An 18467-nucleotide genomic window follows, 5' to 3' on the forward strand; every position below is an offset into this window, starting at 1 on the left:
ACCATGTCCTTGGGGAATACCAGCTGTATTAAGGTTTTACTTCTATTATGTGTATATAGTTGTTATTTATTATTAATTTGATAGAGATAGTTGTGGGTGAAGGATGACTAAAAGGATAGGATCTGAATAAGGAAGTGATAGAGGAAAAGGATAGTAGTAGTTTCACTAATATGTTTTCTTAGCAAAATAATACCTTTATCAAAGGTAAAGTTTTGAAAGCATTGGGTTTGATCAGAGCATGTTAAAAAATATCTTGAAAAGCTCTTTAAAAAGATTGGAAAATATTATTTGCTTGAGAAAACGAATTTTAACTTTGAAGCATAAGCTCCGTTTTGAATTTGTGTGTCTATAACCCTGACTTTGTCTCATAAGTTATTTTCCATAGTGATGGCAATGCTGCCTCGCAGGAGTCGTAGGCAGCTGCCCTGAGCTTCCTCCTTCACCCGTACCCCTCCACAGAGCTCTGGTAGCTTCGACACGACTGAAGCAAACCCAGAGTGAAAGGTCGGGGTTCTGCAGTCGAAGGTGCCGAAAAGCCGATTTATTTTTTTGGATAAATTTCGGGACTCTCGGGCTGAGCCCGGAGCCCCCGGTCCGCCCCACGGCGTCCCAGCAGTGCGGTGCGCTCAGGGCTGGAGCTGTCCATGGCGGGCAGTGTCCCGGCGCACCTGCCTCGCGGGGCCTGAGCGCACGGGGCCTCGGATGGGACGCGGCGGCCACGGGGCGGCGAGAGAGCAGCGGGAACCGGGCCGTGGGGGAACGCCGTGTGGGGTGGGAGGCGCCGTGCGGCGGCGAAGGGGTTAAAGCGGCGGCGGTGGCGGCAGCAGCAGCTCTATTTGCGGCTGCCGGAGCTCCAAGCGATTAGAGAGCGGCTCCGCGCCCCCGCCCGGCCCGGAGTGCGGCGGCGGCAGCAGTAGCAGCAGCAGCAGGTGGCGGCGGCGGCAGCAGCAGCATCGAGGGAGTTAACCCCGTGGCGGCGGCAGGAGGAGGGGGCTGAGGAGCGGGCGGCAGCGGCAGGAGGAGGGGGATTGAGGAGGAGCAGGCAGCGGCAGGAGGGGGACTGAGGGGCAGGCAGCGGCAGCAGCAGCCGGGTTGCTAGGGATGGAGAGATCCCGTGTCACCCGGATGTGAGTGTCATGTTGGCCGAAACTCTGAGGGATTTGGCAGCGGCGAAGCAGCAGCGGCAGGAGGAGGAGCAGCCCCTCGCACGTCGCTAGTCACTACCATGGGGGTCGGGTAGAGGGGAGCGCAGGGGCAGCGCACACCCGGCTCGGTGGGGTGGGGGGGGGTCTCTGCCCTTTTTTTATTTTCCATTTTCCTCGTACGCACTGGAGAAAGTGGGAATCATGCACCAGCAGCAGCAGCCCGAGCGGCACCCAGCAGGTAAGAGCCGGGGCTCCTACCAAGGGCAGCGGCGTGTTGGGCTGAGGGAAGGGAGGGGGCAGCGGGGGAGGATTTATGAGGGATTTGGGAGTCGGGGGGATTAGGGGAGGGTTGGAGGGTGGGGAACGTTTGGGATGGGAAAGAGATGAGCGGCAGGGCTCGGGGAGCGACCGGGGATGAGGTGAAGGCGGGATAAGGTGCTGCCCTCGGAGTGTGACCAACGTGCGCGTCCGTCCCTCGTCCTGGGGCCATTAACACCGGCTGGTTGCGCTGAGGGAGCTCGCGGCTTGCTCCTCGCTTCCCTCGTACTTGTGTAATCGTGGATGAACCTGCCCGGCGCTGCGGCTCATGAGGGTTCCCCGCGCCAGGGCGAAGGGTCGGGGCAGGGCCGTGGGTGCGATGTGCCCGGTCCCTGCTCGGCGCACGGGGCGAGCCGCGAGGCTCCTCGGCGCTAATCCCCTCCGGCACTGCCACATCCCCGCGGTTGTTTATAAACGATTCCTACCCCACAGTTAACTGCAGATTTGTGGTTTTGCCCCTGATAGGGGCAAGTTTTGTTTTCCCCTTCAAGTGTTGATGTGGAAGGACGGTGGATAGGTAGATGGGTGGGTGGGTGGTTGGTTTGTTTGCGCCGAACCACGTTTCATGGCATCCAGAAGGGCAGGCGGAAGGCGGGGGAGATGGCTGTGCCATAGCAGTTTTGTTGGGGGGGGGGGGGAAGTGGGGAAGAGCAGGGATGCTTTGGAATCGTTGGCGCTGACACCCCCGCCTTTGCCCCGGAGCCGGCCCGCCCCCGGCGCCGCTGCCCCCCGTGACACGCCGCTGGCTAGCGCTCGCTGCCCTGGTGCCGGGTCCCCGCGGCAGCTCGGCCGCCTCCGTGATCCCCCCGACACCCGCCGCCATCCCGGGGAGCCATCTTAGGGCTCCCGCGGCCCCTCGCCCCGGCGGGCAGCGGCGGCGGCCGACGCCAGGCTCGTTCCCGTCCACGCGTGTTCGTGGCTCTCGCGTCTTTCCCGTTGTCTGTTTCCCCCCGCATATAGAAAAGGAGGGGTGTGCTTTTTGTGGCTCTCTGACGAGCAGCGATCGCTGCGGAGCTGTTTTCCTCTCCTGCCTGGGTAGATCCATTTCACAGTCATCCCCTGCTAGCCCTGATTTCCAGCACGTATATTGTGCCGTTCCTCCATATTTCTTCCCACCCGGGCATCTGCAAGTTTTGAGTTTCACTTGGGAGTCTCCTTTCTACAGGTGCATACAGCAGTAGACTGTTGCTCTAGTTAAGGAGCTTGCAAGGAAAGATCCGTGCAATGAGGTGGTATTTTGCCTCCTTGGCTGTCATGGGGATGAAGAGGACTTTATTAGTGTTTGGAATGTACAGTTTATTATTTTAAAACCTTGTTAAAAAGCAAAACCAAACCCCATCCCTCTACAGTGGTATCATGGTTATAATTTCTAGCGTGAAAGATACCAGTGCTTTATGAATATGTTTATCAGACTATTGGATTCTTCACTCATGAGAGGCAGCCATGCATTTTTCTTTGAGAATAGAGAGTAAGGTGAGATGTAACTTGCTTACAGGTCTTTCTTCTATACCCTAGTTTTGGTTATTCTTAATTGAGCAATGCATAAGCATTTTAAACAACTACTTTTTGACCAAAATGAAAGGAGAAATAGTAAACACTAAGGTACTACAGCAAAGTTCATTTTAAGGAATAACTATATTTTATTGGATAAACATGGTGACATGAAAGCCGCCATTCAGCTAGGAAAAAATGCAGTAACTGGAAGAATCAAAACATGAAGTGTTTGTGTCTTGATGCTTGCATTAAACTCGAAGCTACAATACTGATCCCTGAGTGCTTTTTTTTGCTACTGTTCAGTCAAACATGCGTCTGCATATACTTGTGCTTGGTAGTACATGTCATGGAAGCATCACACTGCCAAGAAGTCTCAAAATAATCTTTTTCTCAGAAATATTGGACACATTTTAGCATATAAAAAAAAAATATAACCAAGTACTTCTTTCTTTTGTCCCACAGAGGCGAACTATGCAAGTAGCACCAGGATTCCTCTCCCTGGTGACGGACCAGCTATTCAGTCAAACAGTTCAGCACCATCCAAGCCGACTGTTCTATCTTGGCAAGCTGCAATTGATGCTGCTAGACAAGCGAAGGCTGCCCAAAATATGAGTACCACCACAGCCCAGCCTGTAGGATCTCTGTCCCAAAGAAAACGCCAGCAATATGCCAAGAGCAAAAAACAGGGTAATACGTCTAATAGTCGGCCACCCCGTGCCCTTTTCTGTTTATCCCTCAACAACCCAATACGAAGAGCCTGCATTAGTCTAGTAGAATGGAAGTATCCTTTGATGTGGTTTCGTTTTTTACAATCTGTTCCTTGTATCAATTGTTTTATAGCATCTTATAGCATCACAGCTAACATATTAGTTCACTTGCACTTGTAGGTAACTCTTTAATTTTGATGACAGTTAATTTTGCATAAGTTGCTGTTAAGGATACCTCCTAGCTTGTGTCATAAGGATATAGAATATCATTTTACTGAAATAAGTAGCTCAAAGTCAGAGAAGAGCTCCTAGCTGTTCCTCTTGTCTTGGAGGAGGTGGGGGAACATTTTCAGAACTTTTTTGTTACAAACTTATATTGTATTCCAGCAAACCTTTGTATTGTGTTTGTGGCCTTCCAAAGAAGGTTGAATGGATGGCAGTAAATCTAGTATTAACTGGGAGTTGACCTGAGATATCAGGCCTGTATCTTCCATATTGTAGTTTGGTGTATTGCTCTTAGGGCGAGTGAGTCAGATTAGAAATCTTTTAAAAAAGATTATTTTTCCAGGTAGTAGAAATAGGGAAGATATTTAGTTAAGTCAAGGACTCACTCTAAGTACATCAAAGTGTTTGAAATATATTAATCTTTAGGACTTTTACAACATATGCCTGCCACCAAACATATTAGAAGCATGCACGTGTGTAGAGAGGAGGTCAGACATACTGGCCTGTATTCACAATGACTTCTATGCTGGGAAGGATTCTTTGTCTTTAGGTCAGTGGTTGTGATGTGAAAGTACATGGATGTCTGTGGCACAACTGACAGCGTGTTGATTTGGCGTATCACTTAATTCTCAGGAAAAGGTTTGAAATAGAAGATAGTTTTGTTGAGGTATGAGGAGAATAATGTTGGTCTGTTAGTCACAGCAGCATCCCTGTTACGGGAAACAGCTGTTCAAGAGAGTGGATTGCTGAGATAAGACTCATTTTGTTACTGAAACAGAACAGCCAGCCTGGCAATAGGAGCTGTTACTCATTTATAGGGCTTGGGTTTTGTTTTTTTTTTCAATTCTTTGAACATAAATTAAAGGTAGTGGTTGCAAATTAAAGGTAGTGAAATAGCTGCTTCTTTCATTGAAACTGGTAGAAGTCCAACTAATTTCAGTAAATTGGCCTCTCCTTGGCTAAGGTCAGTTAAATGAAATTACTATGGATCTAGAGTGGAATAATTCAGGGCTGAATTTGTCCCAGTAGCAATACATCATAAAACAAAGTTGTCAATCTTGTGTTGCTATCATTTGTTCATTTCAGTCTGGAGAATGCTGCATGTTAAGATGTGTGCTGTAACTTCGTACATAACGCAGCAGTTGTTGATGTTGATAGGCTTTGTGAACATAAACTCAGCCCTTGAGGTGACAAACTTTTTGCAAGTCAACAAACAAAATGTAACAGATCCTAAGGGGCAGATGGGGGTTTGTAGGAGTTGGTGGTTTGTGTGAATTGCTGTTGTTTTGGGGTTTTTTGTTTTGTCTTTTTTTTCTTCCCTCCCCCCAGAAAGAAATGAAAAATGACAAAAATATGCTTTTGAGTATTTTCAATGTTCGTCCTGTAGTCTCTTGTGGGATTTTTGCGGACATGTCTCATGAAGTTGTTCACTGAATTAAGGAAAGAATGTCAAAAAACACAGCTAAAGCCCTAAATACTCTCTTTCCAAATTTCCATGGCTATGTTCATCTAGGTACCTCCATGTTTGGAGCTACAATAAAACAATGAAATGGTTTGAGGGATAGGCGAATTAATGATAAATTGAAGGATGAACTTCTACTTTTAAGAAATATTTTTCTTTCTGGAAGAAAGAAGGTATCTTTAGGTTTCAGTTGCTGTCATCCCGATATGGTATTGTCAGTGTGAAGCCTATAGCCTCTCAGTGTGCATGGCTGCCAAGCCAGTAGTGGTGTTCCCCAGTTTGCTCACCGAAACTTTCATCTGCTGTCCTGGCCAAAGCAAAGTTACTCAGCTTCCCAGCTCTCATACAGGAGAACTGTTGTGGTTTGCTGGGAATCTGTCTCATATCCTATTACGAGCGAGATCCCAAATGGTTTTTCTCTTTTGGGTGAGCACATTTCTGTTAACATTAATGAGACCTACGTGAGCAAATGAGGACAGAACAGCTCAGTAAGTGTTCCTTGACCATCATGAAGGCCCGTGTCTTGATTTAAGGGTATATAATTTTATTAATTTCTGGAACTTAATCTAAATTGCTGTGTGGCAGCAAGAATAATAGCTTTCTCTTGTTCAGTGTTCTTTTTTGGGAAAAAAAGTCATTGTGATGGAAAATAATGTGGTGCAGCTATATAACTGAAGGAGATTGTTTGTCATAGTTATCAGTCAAAAGGTTGCCGAAAAAGTAAGATTTAGTTTATAAGTGTTGATGCTGAAAGAGTTAGACTTAAAAGTTTGTAGACAGACATAATTCATTAATTCCTTAACAAGATTTTCCAGACCATTTGACATATTTATACTGTTGTCTATTTTTGCCAATTGTGTGGCCTTAGCTGTTTACATCCCATTCCCAGAAGATGATTCTAATTCAACAAATCATAATTTGGTAAGTACTCTTGAGTTTTTAGTATTTCTTTACTGTATAACTTGATGGTCATGATTAGCTGTTAGTAAAAAAGTTAAAATTGATATATAGTGAAAATTTAAAATAGAATGTTTATGAAATTACTTCGGTGTTTTTTTTCAGTTTTCGTATGTGCTCACTTATGTCATATGTTTAAAATAACATTTTTCAGAAGTGAAATTCTTTGGAGTGGAATGTACATTAATATTATGCTGCTTGTATAAACTTATTTGTGTGGTATAAAAACTTTAATTCCTATTGCTTATACTGATGAAATAGATTTACTAGCTGTTACTGTGCTTCTGACACTTGTTTCAGTCCTGAAATTTTACTGCCTTTCCTTGTATACTTGTCTAGATTGTTTTCATTTTTATAACAGTGTTGTTTTGCCGTGTATTTTACTAGATATGTTAGCTTTTAATAAGAGGATGGTGGGGAATTTTACATTAATACATTTTAAAGTGATAGGAACATCAATGTGTATTATAAAAGCAGTCACTGCTGGTGTAAGTGATCTCTCAAAAAAGGGATGCTAATGCAGTAAGCAGAGCATAGAGATGTATTTCTTCAATTGAAAGTAGCAACTAGAGTTGCAGTTGAAAAAATACAATGAAAACTAATTTTATGTTAATTCTGTATTAAAACTTAAGAAAAGCTGTTACATTCAAGGGTAATGTTGAATTATATTGCAGTAATTTCATTGTTTTAATGTAATCACCACCTGGAAATAGTTGAGTTCAGTAGCCCTGTACATTCAAAATCTGCATGTGACATTTTCTGGGAGAGGGGAGGTTTCTTCATAAAATGAGGAGGTACCAGTAAGTAGGCAATTTTGGATTAATTCACCTGGAAAATGTTTGTGTGATTTGTGGTGTGTAAGCCTGTTTATTTTCCTGAAAGTAATTATTCTGTGCATATGACCCATTTAATATATTTTTTTGTTTATCAAGCTGAAGCAAATATGGACAATAAAAAGTAGTGGTGAAAGGCAGACTAATTCAGGTCACTGTAAAGAATGATTTATGCAGCTGTCTATCTAGCCAACCAACAGTCTTTATTTCTCTCTTCTTCCCTGTCCTCCCCCCCTTCATCCTGAGAAATCAGGGCACAAATCTCCATAGCTGTCAATCCACCAAGAGATCTGCTAATAACTAATTTCATAATGCATTACATGAAAAGGGTAAAGCTGTTAGTTGTGTCAGAGGCTAATAATGCAGCAAGAAATATTGTTAGCATTAGTTTTGTGAGGCTAGTGCATTGACATTTTTGTCCCTGATGGTTTCTCTTTTTTTATCTGATGTGGCCAGTTTTCTCTTAGCAAATATATATATATATATTTAAATATATATATTTTTCTTAGTAAGACATCCTTATGCTTTTTAAATAGAAGGTGTCTTGAAAACCCCCAGTTATATATGTACAAAACCTACTTAGCTATTTAAAATTATCTCAAATTCCCATTTAAGTTTGCATTCTGTTTCTACTGATGCTGACTAATTCCACTAAGTTTGCTCAGAGAACAGAATTTATCCTGGCAATGTACTTTCAGGTGCTGGGACAGATTTGAGCTCAATAAGGGAGCATACAGGAACACCCCATGTACCTTATCTAATAAAATAAATAGTTCTGCAATGAGCCACATCGGCTTTTCTTACAACTGAAGTTCTGCATCATGAAATACACTAACCAGTGGGTCTGGGTTCATGTCTCTTCCTCTGGTATTTCACTGACGTTGTCTAGTGTAGACCCACTTCCTTTGTTGGACTCTTAATATATATTCAAGTGTACTGTGAGAGGATATTATAGAAGAGCTGAGTTAAAAATCTTTGGGCTTACTTTGGAACCTGCTTGAGCATGCTTTTCCTGATGCTGGAGGTGTATGTATAGATACATATTTGAGAGAGAGGGCTCTCAGTTGTCTTATAGTGGAAGTAGGGGTTGTTCTGTCAAGTAATGTTCAGGTCTTCTGTGATACTGGTCTAAAAAAAACAAGACCAAATCCTAAAAATTGATATTAAATCCTAAACAGGTTTGGCAGGATTTTAGCCCCTGGATGTAGACATGTCTTCCAGAAGCCCTGCACTGCTAGTGTGAGCTTGCTGGGAGACTGTACCCCGCTCCAGCTTTAATTCAAGTTCAAAAGCTGGGCAAAGTAAGATAGTTTTCGCTCTCCTTCCAGCAAAGGTGTTTGGTCCTACCAGCCCCATAGCCTCTTTGCATCTCTGGGACGCTGGCATTCATTGACATGGTGCAGATTGCAGCACTTGTATCATTTAGTGCCTTGGGGAGAGACCAGAGCGAGGAATGGGAACATGTCCTGCCTCTAGTGCCTTTGCTTCCTTACTTTGCAAACTCCATAAGTTCAGCTTTATAAATTTTAGTTTTGTTGTGGTTTAAGCCCAGCTGTAAATCAGAACCACGCAGCCTCTGTCTCACGCCCCCACTTCTCCCACCCTGTTCCTGGAGGGATGGGGAGGAGAGTCAAAAGAATGTAAATCCCACAGGTTGAGATAAGAACAGTCCAGTAACTAAGGTATAACACAAATCACTGCTGCTACCACCAATAATAACGATGATAAGGGAAATAACAAGGGAAGAGAACACAACTGCTCACTACCCACTGACCAATACCCAGTCTGACCAAGCAGTGACCTCCCCCTTCTGGGGTAACTGCCCCCAGTTTACCTCCTGGGCATGATGTGCTGTGGTATGGAATACCTCTTTGGTCAGTTTGTGTCAGGTGTCCTGTCTCTGCTTCCTTCTGGCTTCCCCTCCTCCCTGACAGAGCATGAGACTCACAAAGTCCTTGGTCAGAGTAAACGTGACTTAGCAACAACTAAAAACACTGGTGTTATCAGTGCTGTTCCCAAGCCAAAAGTCAAAACCACAGCACTGCACCAGCTGCTAAGAAGAAGAAAAATGACTGCTACTGCTGAACCCAGGACAAGTTTGCATATGAATTTTACATCTAGGGCTTGGTTCTCAGGGACTAAATCAATGTTGCTTCATTTAGTTGAATGGATTAATTGCTTTCCATCAGCTAGCTGAACTGCCTCATATTTTTTTTATTTGTAAACAAAAACCTTAAATATTTATGCATCTGGATTTTTCTTTTTGTGAATACAAAATACACATAATTTATAATCAGCCATGGAATGAGGAAGCAATGGTACAATAGGTCAAAAACCACTGGAAATGAAAATGGAAACTTTTCTAGGTTTTTCTTCAGGTAGGGAGAAGACCATTTGCATGTCTGAGAATTTAAGCAGCCAAAGTGGTCATTCTGCATGACTTCATAAAGTCATGAAGTCAACCTCAGTCCAAGAGTGTGTGTGCAGAACAGGTATTCTCTCCTCTTGTGATGGGATGTTAGGAGGTGGATTCTGTATGCTGGGATTTCCAAGATTTGTAAGAGAAACCTGAAATAAAATTTCTGTCTTCCCCTGTGACTGAGGCAGTGAAACACTGCCCATCTGTCATCCACCAAGTGCTGGCTGCGTCCTGTGCTTACCTTCTTGTGAATGTTCCAACAAGTGATGTCTGGTCAACACAGTTGTATGTTGCAATAGTAATGGTAAAAGAAATTTTAGCACAAATTACCTGTAAATATAACAAGCATTTTAAGAAACAGGTAGATGTGTCGTAAGAGAAATAGCAAATCAAATGTATACATATTTATGTGTTGTTTTAAAATAGGTGCTGTCTTAAGTGTCTGTTGTTCTTGAATGTGAATTTTTAATTTTAAACCTTCTTACAGACATCTATCCTAGGTTATTTGTGAGAACCCTTGTTTTTAGAACAGTAGACTATGGAAAATTGATGGTGTAAGCTAAGTGTAAGGGTGGGACAGTTGTGTGTTTCTGTCAGTCACTCATCTTTGCTGATATGCAAGTTGTGATTATTGAAGTTTTTGTGACAGAGCCAGCAGCATAAATTGAGATACTTATGATAACTTAAGGAAGCAATAAAACGTTTCTTCATTATATCAATGACTAAATTAAGCAGATGGTAATCACTGATGTGGGATAGGAGTCCCTTTCATTATTAGTGTGTTTGTCTTCTCATCTTCTGGACAGGCAGGCTTAGATTTCCGTTTTCCCTTTTTGCTGTTCTCTGAGAATAGAGGGTGTACTACTACTGTTTCCTTGCACATTGGATTCATGGTTATATTCTCTCTCAAGGGCGATCTGTTAGTACTGGGTGATAACACAACAATGTGTTGCAAACAAAGCAGAAGTACGGAGCTGAGTTCAGACTGGACTGTGTTTGACCACGTGCTGAGTAATACAGTCCTGTGTTTTGTGGGAAAGTTTGTCTAATCCTTTGTTTAAAACACCTTGACATTATCTCTGATGGGTGCCAGGATAGGTAGGAGGAAGGGATCTTCTATACTTTGAGTATTTCTCTTAAGCTTTTCTGTACTGCATGGAGTGCAGTACAAGCTAATGAACTTCAAAACCAGTTACTGAACTTGATTCTGAGTTCTACTAAATAATTAGTCCCTAATCACTTCATGTTCTTTCACAAGTGGGACCAGGCTTTCTGCAAGTAGATGGGTGAAACTATTACTGAGAGAGAGAGAAGTTGTTGTTCTCTTACAGCAGAACAGGAGCAGTGTATTCTGGGATGAAATACTCATAAGCTTACTACTTCATATGTTAATGTAGTTGCTTTCATCTACCTTCAGAAGTTTCAGGTGATCTGAACTTTGCATGCTTGATTCAGCTTTTCTTTTGGCTATGTTTCCTGTCTGAGCTTGATAAGAAGCTGTTTCTGGCAGGAAGGGTTTCCTGTATATATCTGTATTCTGTTTCTGTCTTTTCCATTTTTCTCCCCGTCTGTGGTATATTTCCCTTCATGTCTTTTGTGAACTTCCCACTCCTTCCTTTCTGTCTTATCTTTTGTGCCTACCCTCTGGCTTTCCTCTGTGTTTACTTTTCTGTTTGTCCTCTTCTGCAGCATGCTTTGCTCTATCCCACTCTCCCACCTCCATTTTTTTTTTTCTTGTATCATCCTGCTGTTCCATATTCTGCTTTCTTGAGCTTTGCCTCCTACTGACTTTCCAGCTGGTCTGACTAGCACTGGGCTGCTTTACAATGCACAGTGCAAGTGTGATCTTGGCTCCAACCGACCTTTTTGGTTGTTACAAACAAAAAAAAAGGTAAATGTGAACAATAAGGAGCATCCATCCATTGAGAGTCTATGAAAATTACACCCCTGAAGTTTGGGTTGAGTCTGCTTTGAGTGTACTGCATCCCTAGTGGCTAGACCCTGAAGGGTTTCAACGGTGACACTGTTCTTGAAAAGAGATTGATACTTGCATAAGTTACAGCAAATTGGCAAGTGCAAAGTCGTGTGAGTAGTGGGCTTGACCCTAATGCATGAAGGGCTGGAACCTAATGGTAATTAAAGACTATGCCCCTGATAAGAGGATTCTTCAGCCTTGTTTCTGACTACTGTTGTCAGCAGGGAACCTCTCAAAGAGTGTGGTTTTGCATTAAAAGAAGGTCTTTCCAGCCTGCGCTTACAGAGCAGGTCGGGTGATGGTCCTGGACACCTTTTTTTCTTCCAGGCGATTGGGAGAGCCATAGTAGTGAGCACTGCTACAGAGAGGTAATGTTTGTGTCTGAGCTTTCAGGCAAAACTTCCTCTGTAAGTGGATTCAGGTGGATCTTTCAGTAGCTCCAGCAATAGTTGTCCCTGAACTGTTAGCTGTGCCTTCAATCTAGGGCACAGCTGAGTGTACTCCGAGAAGAGCTGGTTTAACTTTTGACTTGGAGATGTCAGGCTTCCTATCCTTATCTCATTAGCAACCCTATGACTCATTAAGTTCTCAGGCCACATAAATAATTAATCCATCCATTGAAAAAGTTATTTTTTACCTTACTTACCCTTTACACGTAGCTTCTCTGAAAGTATTGTTATACAATGTTGTTAATTTTAACCACATTTAGTAAAGTTTTTTTTTTGTTTAATTGTTCTGTGATATATTTTAGAAAGGTGTATCCTTAGTGTCTTAGCTGTGTTTATTTTTTGTAGTTCAGGTGTCTTTAAGGCCTGGATCTATTCCCCCTTACGTAGAACATCTTCCAGTCTAAATAACTTACACTGATTTTTTTTTTTTTTTCCTTTGGATTCTTAGCTAATGTTCTTTTCTAATGCCTCTGCTAGCTGGCATAGAAGTCACCAGAGTAAAATTTTCAGGTGAAATGAAAGATAACTTGTAGTCTACCAAAAAATACTTCATTTTGTATATGGAAGAACATGGTGGAGATGTGATAATGTTTGTGTGTATTTAGCCAAGCACCTAACTGCTGGTACTAAAGGAAAATGTCATTGCATTTAATTTGAGGAAGGATTCAAAAATATTGGATCTAATCGTAACTGATATACCACAGGAATTTTATTTTGCATATTGATTCAAGTCAGTGAAATGTATTTATAGCTTTGTGTAAGACTATTTGGGAGGTTCTGCAAGAAATAACCCAAATGTTAGTAACTGTCCTTTTTCTTTTCACATGGGCTTAAAAATGAACAAGCTTGAATTCTTTGCCCATCTGTTTATCTGTACTCATGTGTAAATGTTCTTGGGGATAGTTTCAGTAGTTTTTTTTAGGTGCTGCTTTTAATGTACATCAATTACTTTGATGCCTATTTTATCATTCAGAAAACCCATGAGGTAACTATTCAACTACTGGAGCAGTCTGATTTACCTTTCTGAAAAGTAATAGTAAAGCTGTTTGGTCATTAGGTGACACAGCATGCACCAGTAAGTAATTCTCGCACAGTTGCAAGAATTCCTTAATAGATGACATTTCTGTTAAAAAATATTCTAATGCTGTACTCTGCACTATCTTAATATTTACATTTTTTCATATTGCTGTATGAAACTACAAGTATGTACTACTTCCAGTAGTATGCATTGGCTGATTATTGGGGATTGACTTTACTTACCAGTGCAGATCGTGTATTTATGAAAACCTTTTTTCGTTTGTGGAAATTCTGAGTTGGTGGTTTACACCCACTTTGTCCTGTAGCCAGTTCCAAGGCCTGTTCTGTCTGCTGTGCAGTATAGCAGCAGCGTGAAAGAGTTCCCGAATTTTCTTGGTAAACATAATTGCATGTGTCAAGTCCATCTCTAGTGGTGAATGAAACAGAAATTTCATTTCGCAGTCTGGCGTAGAAAAAGGGAAGTTCCTTAAAGTAAGATATGACCAAGGTTCCTGGCAATTTCCAACGGGTAGAAAGGTCATTTGGATTTGTAGAGGTTTGGGAATAACGTAGACTAGTCTCTGTTGTTTTACATTTGTGTGCCCCAATACAACTTGGGACCTAGCTACTCCAGCACAGCTAAAAATGGCTGTTTGGAGTGCAAGGGTATGGGAAGGTCCATAACTCAGTTTTACAGGTTTCAATTAATGACACTGCAAAAATGATTTTCCATGTTTTTAGTTGCAGGAGATGATAGCTTCTCAGTTATCCAAACCAGAATGCCTTGCTAAAAGATGTACTTAATCATTTCCGTTTGAAAGGAAATGTCTTTTTCCGTGTTCAAAGTTGCAAGCTTGTTCCTGTGGGGAATTCCTACTAAGGGCTACTAACTGTCCTTAAAAAGATTTGCTGGTAGTACATTATTGGCAACCTGTCTGGGGAGATACAGTGTAAGTTCTTTTTCTATTATAGCCTAAAGTCAGCCTCCCCAGACAGAATAGTGCTTGATAAAGGTATGCCTGGAAAATTGTGAAGCGTGGACTGGTCACAATGAGAGTAAATCTGTGTACTTCCAAATGCACAGAATAATCTTAATAGTTACTGTATCAGTTGAATGGCCAGTGGGAAAATAGTTAGATTTGACATTAAAATTGTTGCAATTCAAATCTAAAGTGAGCATTTAAGGTGAGTGGGAGGAGTTTGTGCTTTTCATACAAACAATTGGAATATAATAAAAGTTGATTTTCAAATGCTCTGGAAAAAAAATGAACAAGCCTAAGCTAAAAAAGCAGTTTACTGACTGTATGTCAACCCATGTGAATTGCTAATTTACTCCAGTGTTGAGCGTGTGAATTTAATGAAATGATCCATGGTTTTACTCCTTGACAATAGCTGCTACGCTAAAGGAAACCTTGAAAATGGCTTCTGAAGTGTTCACTCAAAAATGAGCACAAAAAATAGCAAATCTTTACATGTTGCTGTGTATCAGTGCCACACCCAAAGGGGACTGCCTTAAATACTGCTTGGAATTGCTTTATAAAACCCATTTCAAAACTCCAGGTTATGCAGAAAGCTGGTTCCTGGGTACTTCAAAAGACTGTAGCTGTTAAGAGCAACTAAAGAGCTGTTAAGAGCACTTCCAATCTGGTGAGTTTTAATGGCAGGCTGTTTGCAGTGGTAGTTTGAGTTTGTGAATTGGTTCATCATTCATTTTTGCAACAACTCAGATCTGTTTATCCTGTGATGCACCAAAAACCTTTTTTAGGTGAGCCATCTGGGTGGACAGGGCCATGAAGAAAAGGTAAATTAATATATAGTGATAGTGGGATAATATTAGTCAGGATGGATTTGCTTTTCAATGTTAGAGTTTTTGTTATTGTGTAATCCTCTGCAATAATATTTTCATCTAATGAATTGCAAATAGACTCTCATTCTCCCCTCCCCTTTCAGAGGAGATTGAAAGCATGTGCTTAGTTCCTGCTTGTATGTAATTCCCTTGATAGCACCGATCAACACTTCACTGTAGTTCCTGTTTCTTCCTAGTCATTTTTATGACAAGTGCTTTTAGTGTCCCACTCTTGAAGAATGCCTTGATTAAGCAGTGTGGTGATTCTTAGAAATCTGGGTGCTTGACTTCAGCATTTGAAACCAAACTTTAAATATTTGTGATTAATGCTCTAAACTTAACTATGTAAATAACATTTTCAATGAAATCGATGCAGCTGACCAAGATATGTAATTTGCCTGGTCAATGTTATTAGGGGGTATTATTGTAGGATAATACTGTAGTGCTTGATAGTAATATAAAGTTTTGCAGAAGATCCCGTGGAAGAAAGGAGCATACAGAGTAAGTTACATTTGTATGCTATAAAGGTTGTAAAGCTCTTTACAACGTAAGAACATAAGCATAGGAAGTGTTCCTGGATAAGGTTCAGTAGTTGAATTATCATAATTTCCTGGGTTGGCTGAGGGTGGCTGCAGCCTCCAGCAAGATCATGTCTGACACCACTCAGCTAATCAGAAAAATGCAGTCCTTCCAAGCAAATACCCCAAAGCTCTATTATGTTTATCAGACATTTTGTTAATGTAATTTTTCACTCTAATAGAATTATTATGATGTCATTACTTATTTTTTTCATATACCCATCCAGAATTCTTTAAAACATGTAAAAATGTTGTGTGGTGTAAGTCAGTTATTCATCATGAAATGGTGTTTAAGTAAGTATATGCTTATCTTCATCGCAAGAAGACTTGCTGGTTCTAAGTTCAGGTAGCTCTGAAGAAATCAATAATTGATTTCTTGCTATAGCAAAGGGAAGAAATGAAAGAAAATCACCTACCAAATTCTATAGATCTTGTACATTTATTAAAATAAGGTCTCCAAATCTCTTGACACTCCTGACTTCACAAAAACAAAATAAAAAAAATCTGTGATAAAAAGAACAGTGTTTAACCAAACTGTACCTAAAAGTCTCATGGTACTGAATGATGCTTAGTAGAGTTTGGACTCTGATTGACTGCTGGAGCAAAGATGAATACTTCCAGGTACGAAGTCTCTGCTATTTGCAACAGAAAATTTCTCTACATTCTAGTACCAAGTTGAATTGTACTTAAATTTTTACATTTTCTGTTAACTATAATAAAGCTATCACATTTAACTGAAATTCCCTAAAACATGGTGTCAGCAAAGGCCACGTTATTTCACTGGCTAATGGTATAGTTTTATGTCTGCATTGTCATGGGTGTGTTGGGTAAGCCCATCTGAAGATCATACATGCCATCTGTAATCTTAGTATAGTAAGGAGACCTTACCCTGAACTCTGAAACTTCCTGGAGGCTTTGAGAGCTTAACACCCATAGTTAATGCAGATTGAGCATAGGTGGATTGAGAGACCTAGTCTGTCAGCATAGGCTAGATTTGTGACTTCTTTAAAGGACTTTGTCTCCTGTAGTAAAAGACTGTCAGCTGCTTCTCATATCTACATTTTTCCCTAAGCACTGTATGGCTGAGAGCTTTCATTGGTGTGGATGGAAATACATGGGCTGCAAGTTGTAATGTAGCTCTAGGTCCTGAGAGCATCTCATTTTAACCAAATACAGCAGAAACAAAGATTGCCGTTATTTTTACGTGGTTTTCAAGAACAGGAAGAGAAAGTTTGTGTTCCTCCCTCCCTCCAAGGCAGGCTGCAGCAGGAGCCCACTAGTACCAAAACTTACCAACCAAGGCCAGGCTGTAGGGATGAGGCTTTGTTAAGTTTTGTGCTTACAGAACTGCCTGTCTTCTCTAATACAATCACTGAATTATGCAGTCTAAGGAAATGAAAGTTTGGTGCTGCAGCAGAAAGGGCAAGAGAAAGCAGGCAAGATGTTGGTCAAGAACGTCAGAAATGAGCATTGAATATTTTAGTTTGTGCCTATCATTTTGTGATCTCAGATGGGCTGTTTATCTTTTTAGTGTCTTGGTTTCCCACCTATAAAACAGTTTCCTGCTCTAAAAGGATACCAAACGGGGAGAAAAAAGGTTTGAGTCTGTGAAACATACAAATATGGTAAATAGGTTTCATATGAACAGTAATGAACAGTAAAATGAGATCTGGGGGATTCTCTTCAAACAGTTTCCTATTTTATCTTTTTTTTTTTTTTTGTCTTTCTGGTGAACACTTTCTGGTGATTTGTGTTGTCAGAGGCTATATTTTAAGTTTGAGAATGTAGAGTGTTTTGGCAGCAAATTTTGGTGAGGAAAATGTGATTGGTAGTGGCAATTTAGGAACAGAAGGAACAGCCACTGTTCCCATAGTGATGCAGCAAAAGCAGTGACATTTAGGTAAACAGCAGTAGGAAAGGAAATTTGGGGGAGTTAATGTTAGATGTCTCAGATACAGTAAGCTTCCATACGGTGTTTCATGTGTATCTGAAAATGCTAATGTTAAGCTTCTGTTTGTTACATTAGTAGCACAAGCACCCCTCGAGGTTTGGTTGGTTCACTGACTTCCTTGAGCAGATGATCTGTGAATGAAACCAAGGCAGGCATCATCTAATTGAGCAAACAGAAATTACATAAAGCAAAAGAAAGCGTGAGATACTGGTTTTCACAGGTATGCTCATGTGAACTCTCCAGCTGGTGGGAGTTACACCATGGAAAGTGTTTTTAGCATGATCGTGTGACACATGGATAACAAGGGTATGTTTAGAAACCCTTGCAGCAACGTTATTGTTGATTCAAATATCACATATTTCTTAGCCCCAAATAATTATTTTAAGTATATGTATGAAAGCCCAAATGCAGGACCTCAGTATTCCTTTTACTCAGACTGCTAGGGCAGAGGTGTTGCATGAAGTTATGTGTATGTCTTTATGTACTGGTCAGTGCAAATTCTGGAGTCGTGTAAGGGATTTATCTTGAGGACTAAGCAAATAATTACGTGGGTAAAAGTTTCATTTTTGTAATGGTAATTCTTTGACATAAGACAGTATGAAGTAGGAAAAATAGGGCATTAAGTGCAGGCTAGGAAATGAATTTTAGACAGAAGTATTGGGAGAAATAGCATCCTGGAGCTAAAGCATGGATTGGATAGGCTGTCTTCTGAAGTGTTGCACAGAAGGGAGGGTAGGAGTACTGAGCCCTGACTATTTGAATTAGTGTCCACACAGGGACTCTGTGTGTGGGTTGATCTAGTCCCCCTTGTCTCTGTGTTGGGGAATGAGGCTGTTTTAAAGAGTATCAGAAGAAAAGCAACAACTTGAAAGACTAATAGAAAGAAAATGAACTTAAAAGAGCAGTTGCACAAAGATCATGTATGTTAGTGAGGTATGACATAGCACCTTTTAATAATCTGGATGAGCTTGATATGTTCTTTGAACAAAGGTAAAGACCATGCTAGATTGTCTTGTGGGTACTTTGTTCTGTTCCAGTAAAAACAGGGTGACGATTTATGGATGATTTTGAGGCTTTCATACAGCTGGTGT

The 18467-nt window shown here is 41.3% G+C and overlaps 1 protein-coding gene across 16 annotated transcripts in view; it reads left to right on the forward strand.

The window, feature by feature from the left end:
• Positions 1 to 977: 977 nt before the first annotated feature.
• CACNA1D (calcium voltage-gated channel subunit alpha1 D) overlaps positions 978 to 18467 on the forward strand; it is a 185296-nt gene continuing 167806 nt past the window's right edge. For 9 of the 16 annotated variants that reach the window (XM_061362354.1, XM_061362364.1, XM_061362370.1 and 6 more), the window contains exons 1-3: positions 979 to 1383; positions 3420 to 3738; positions 6167 to 6272. In XM_061362354.1, the coding sequence (XP_061218338.1) occupies positions 1347 to 1383; positions 3420 to 3738; positions 6167 to 6272 (462 nt within the window). In that variant the 5' untranslated portion in view covers positions 979 to 1346. Of the gene's footprint in view, positions 1384 to 3419; positions 3739 to 6166; positions 6273 to 18467 lie in introns of all 16 variants that reach the window. The other 7 variants (XM_061362368.1, XM_061362363.1, XM_061362359.1 and 4 more) reach the window with 2 other exon arrangements.

Source organism: Neopsephotus bourkii, unplaced genomic scaffold, assembly GCF_033783945.1.
Source record: "Neopsephotus bourkii isolate Nb327-2 ecotype Australia unplaced genomic scaffold, CSIRO-AGI_Nbou_v1 NB_1120, whole genome shotgun sequence".
Lineage (NCBI taxonomy): Eukaryota > Metazoa > Chordata > Aves > Psittaciformes > Psittacidae > Neopsephotus > Neopsephotus bourkii.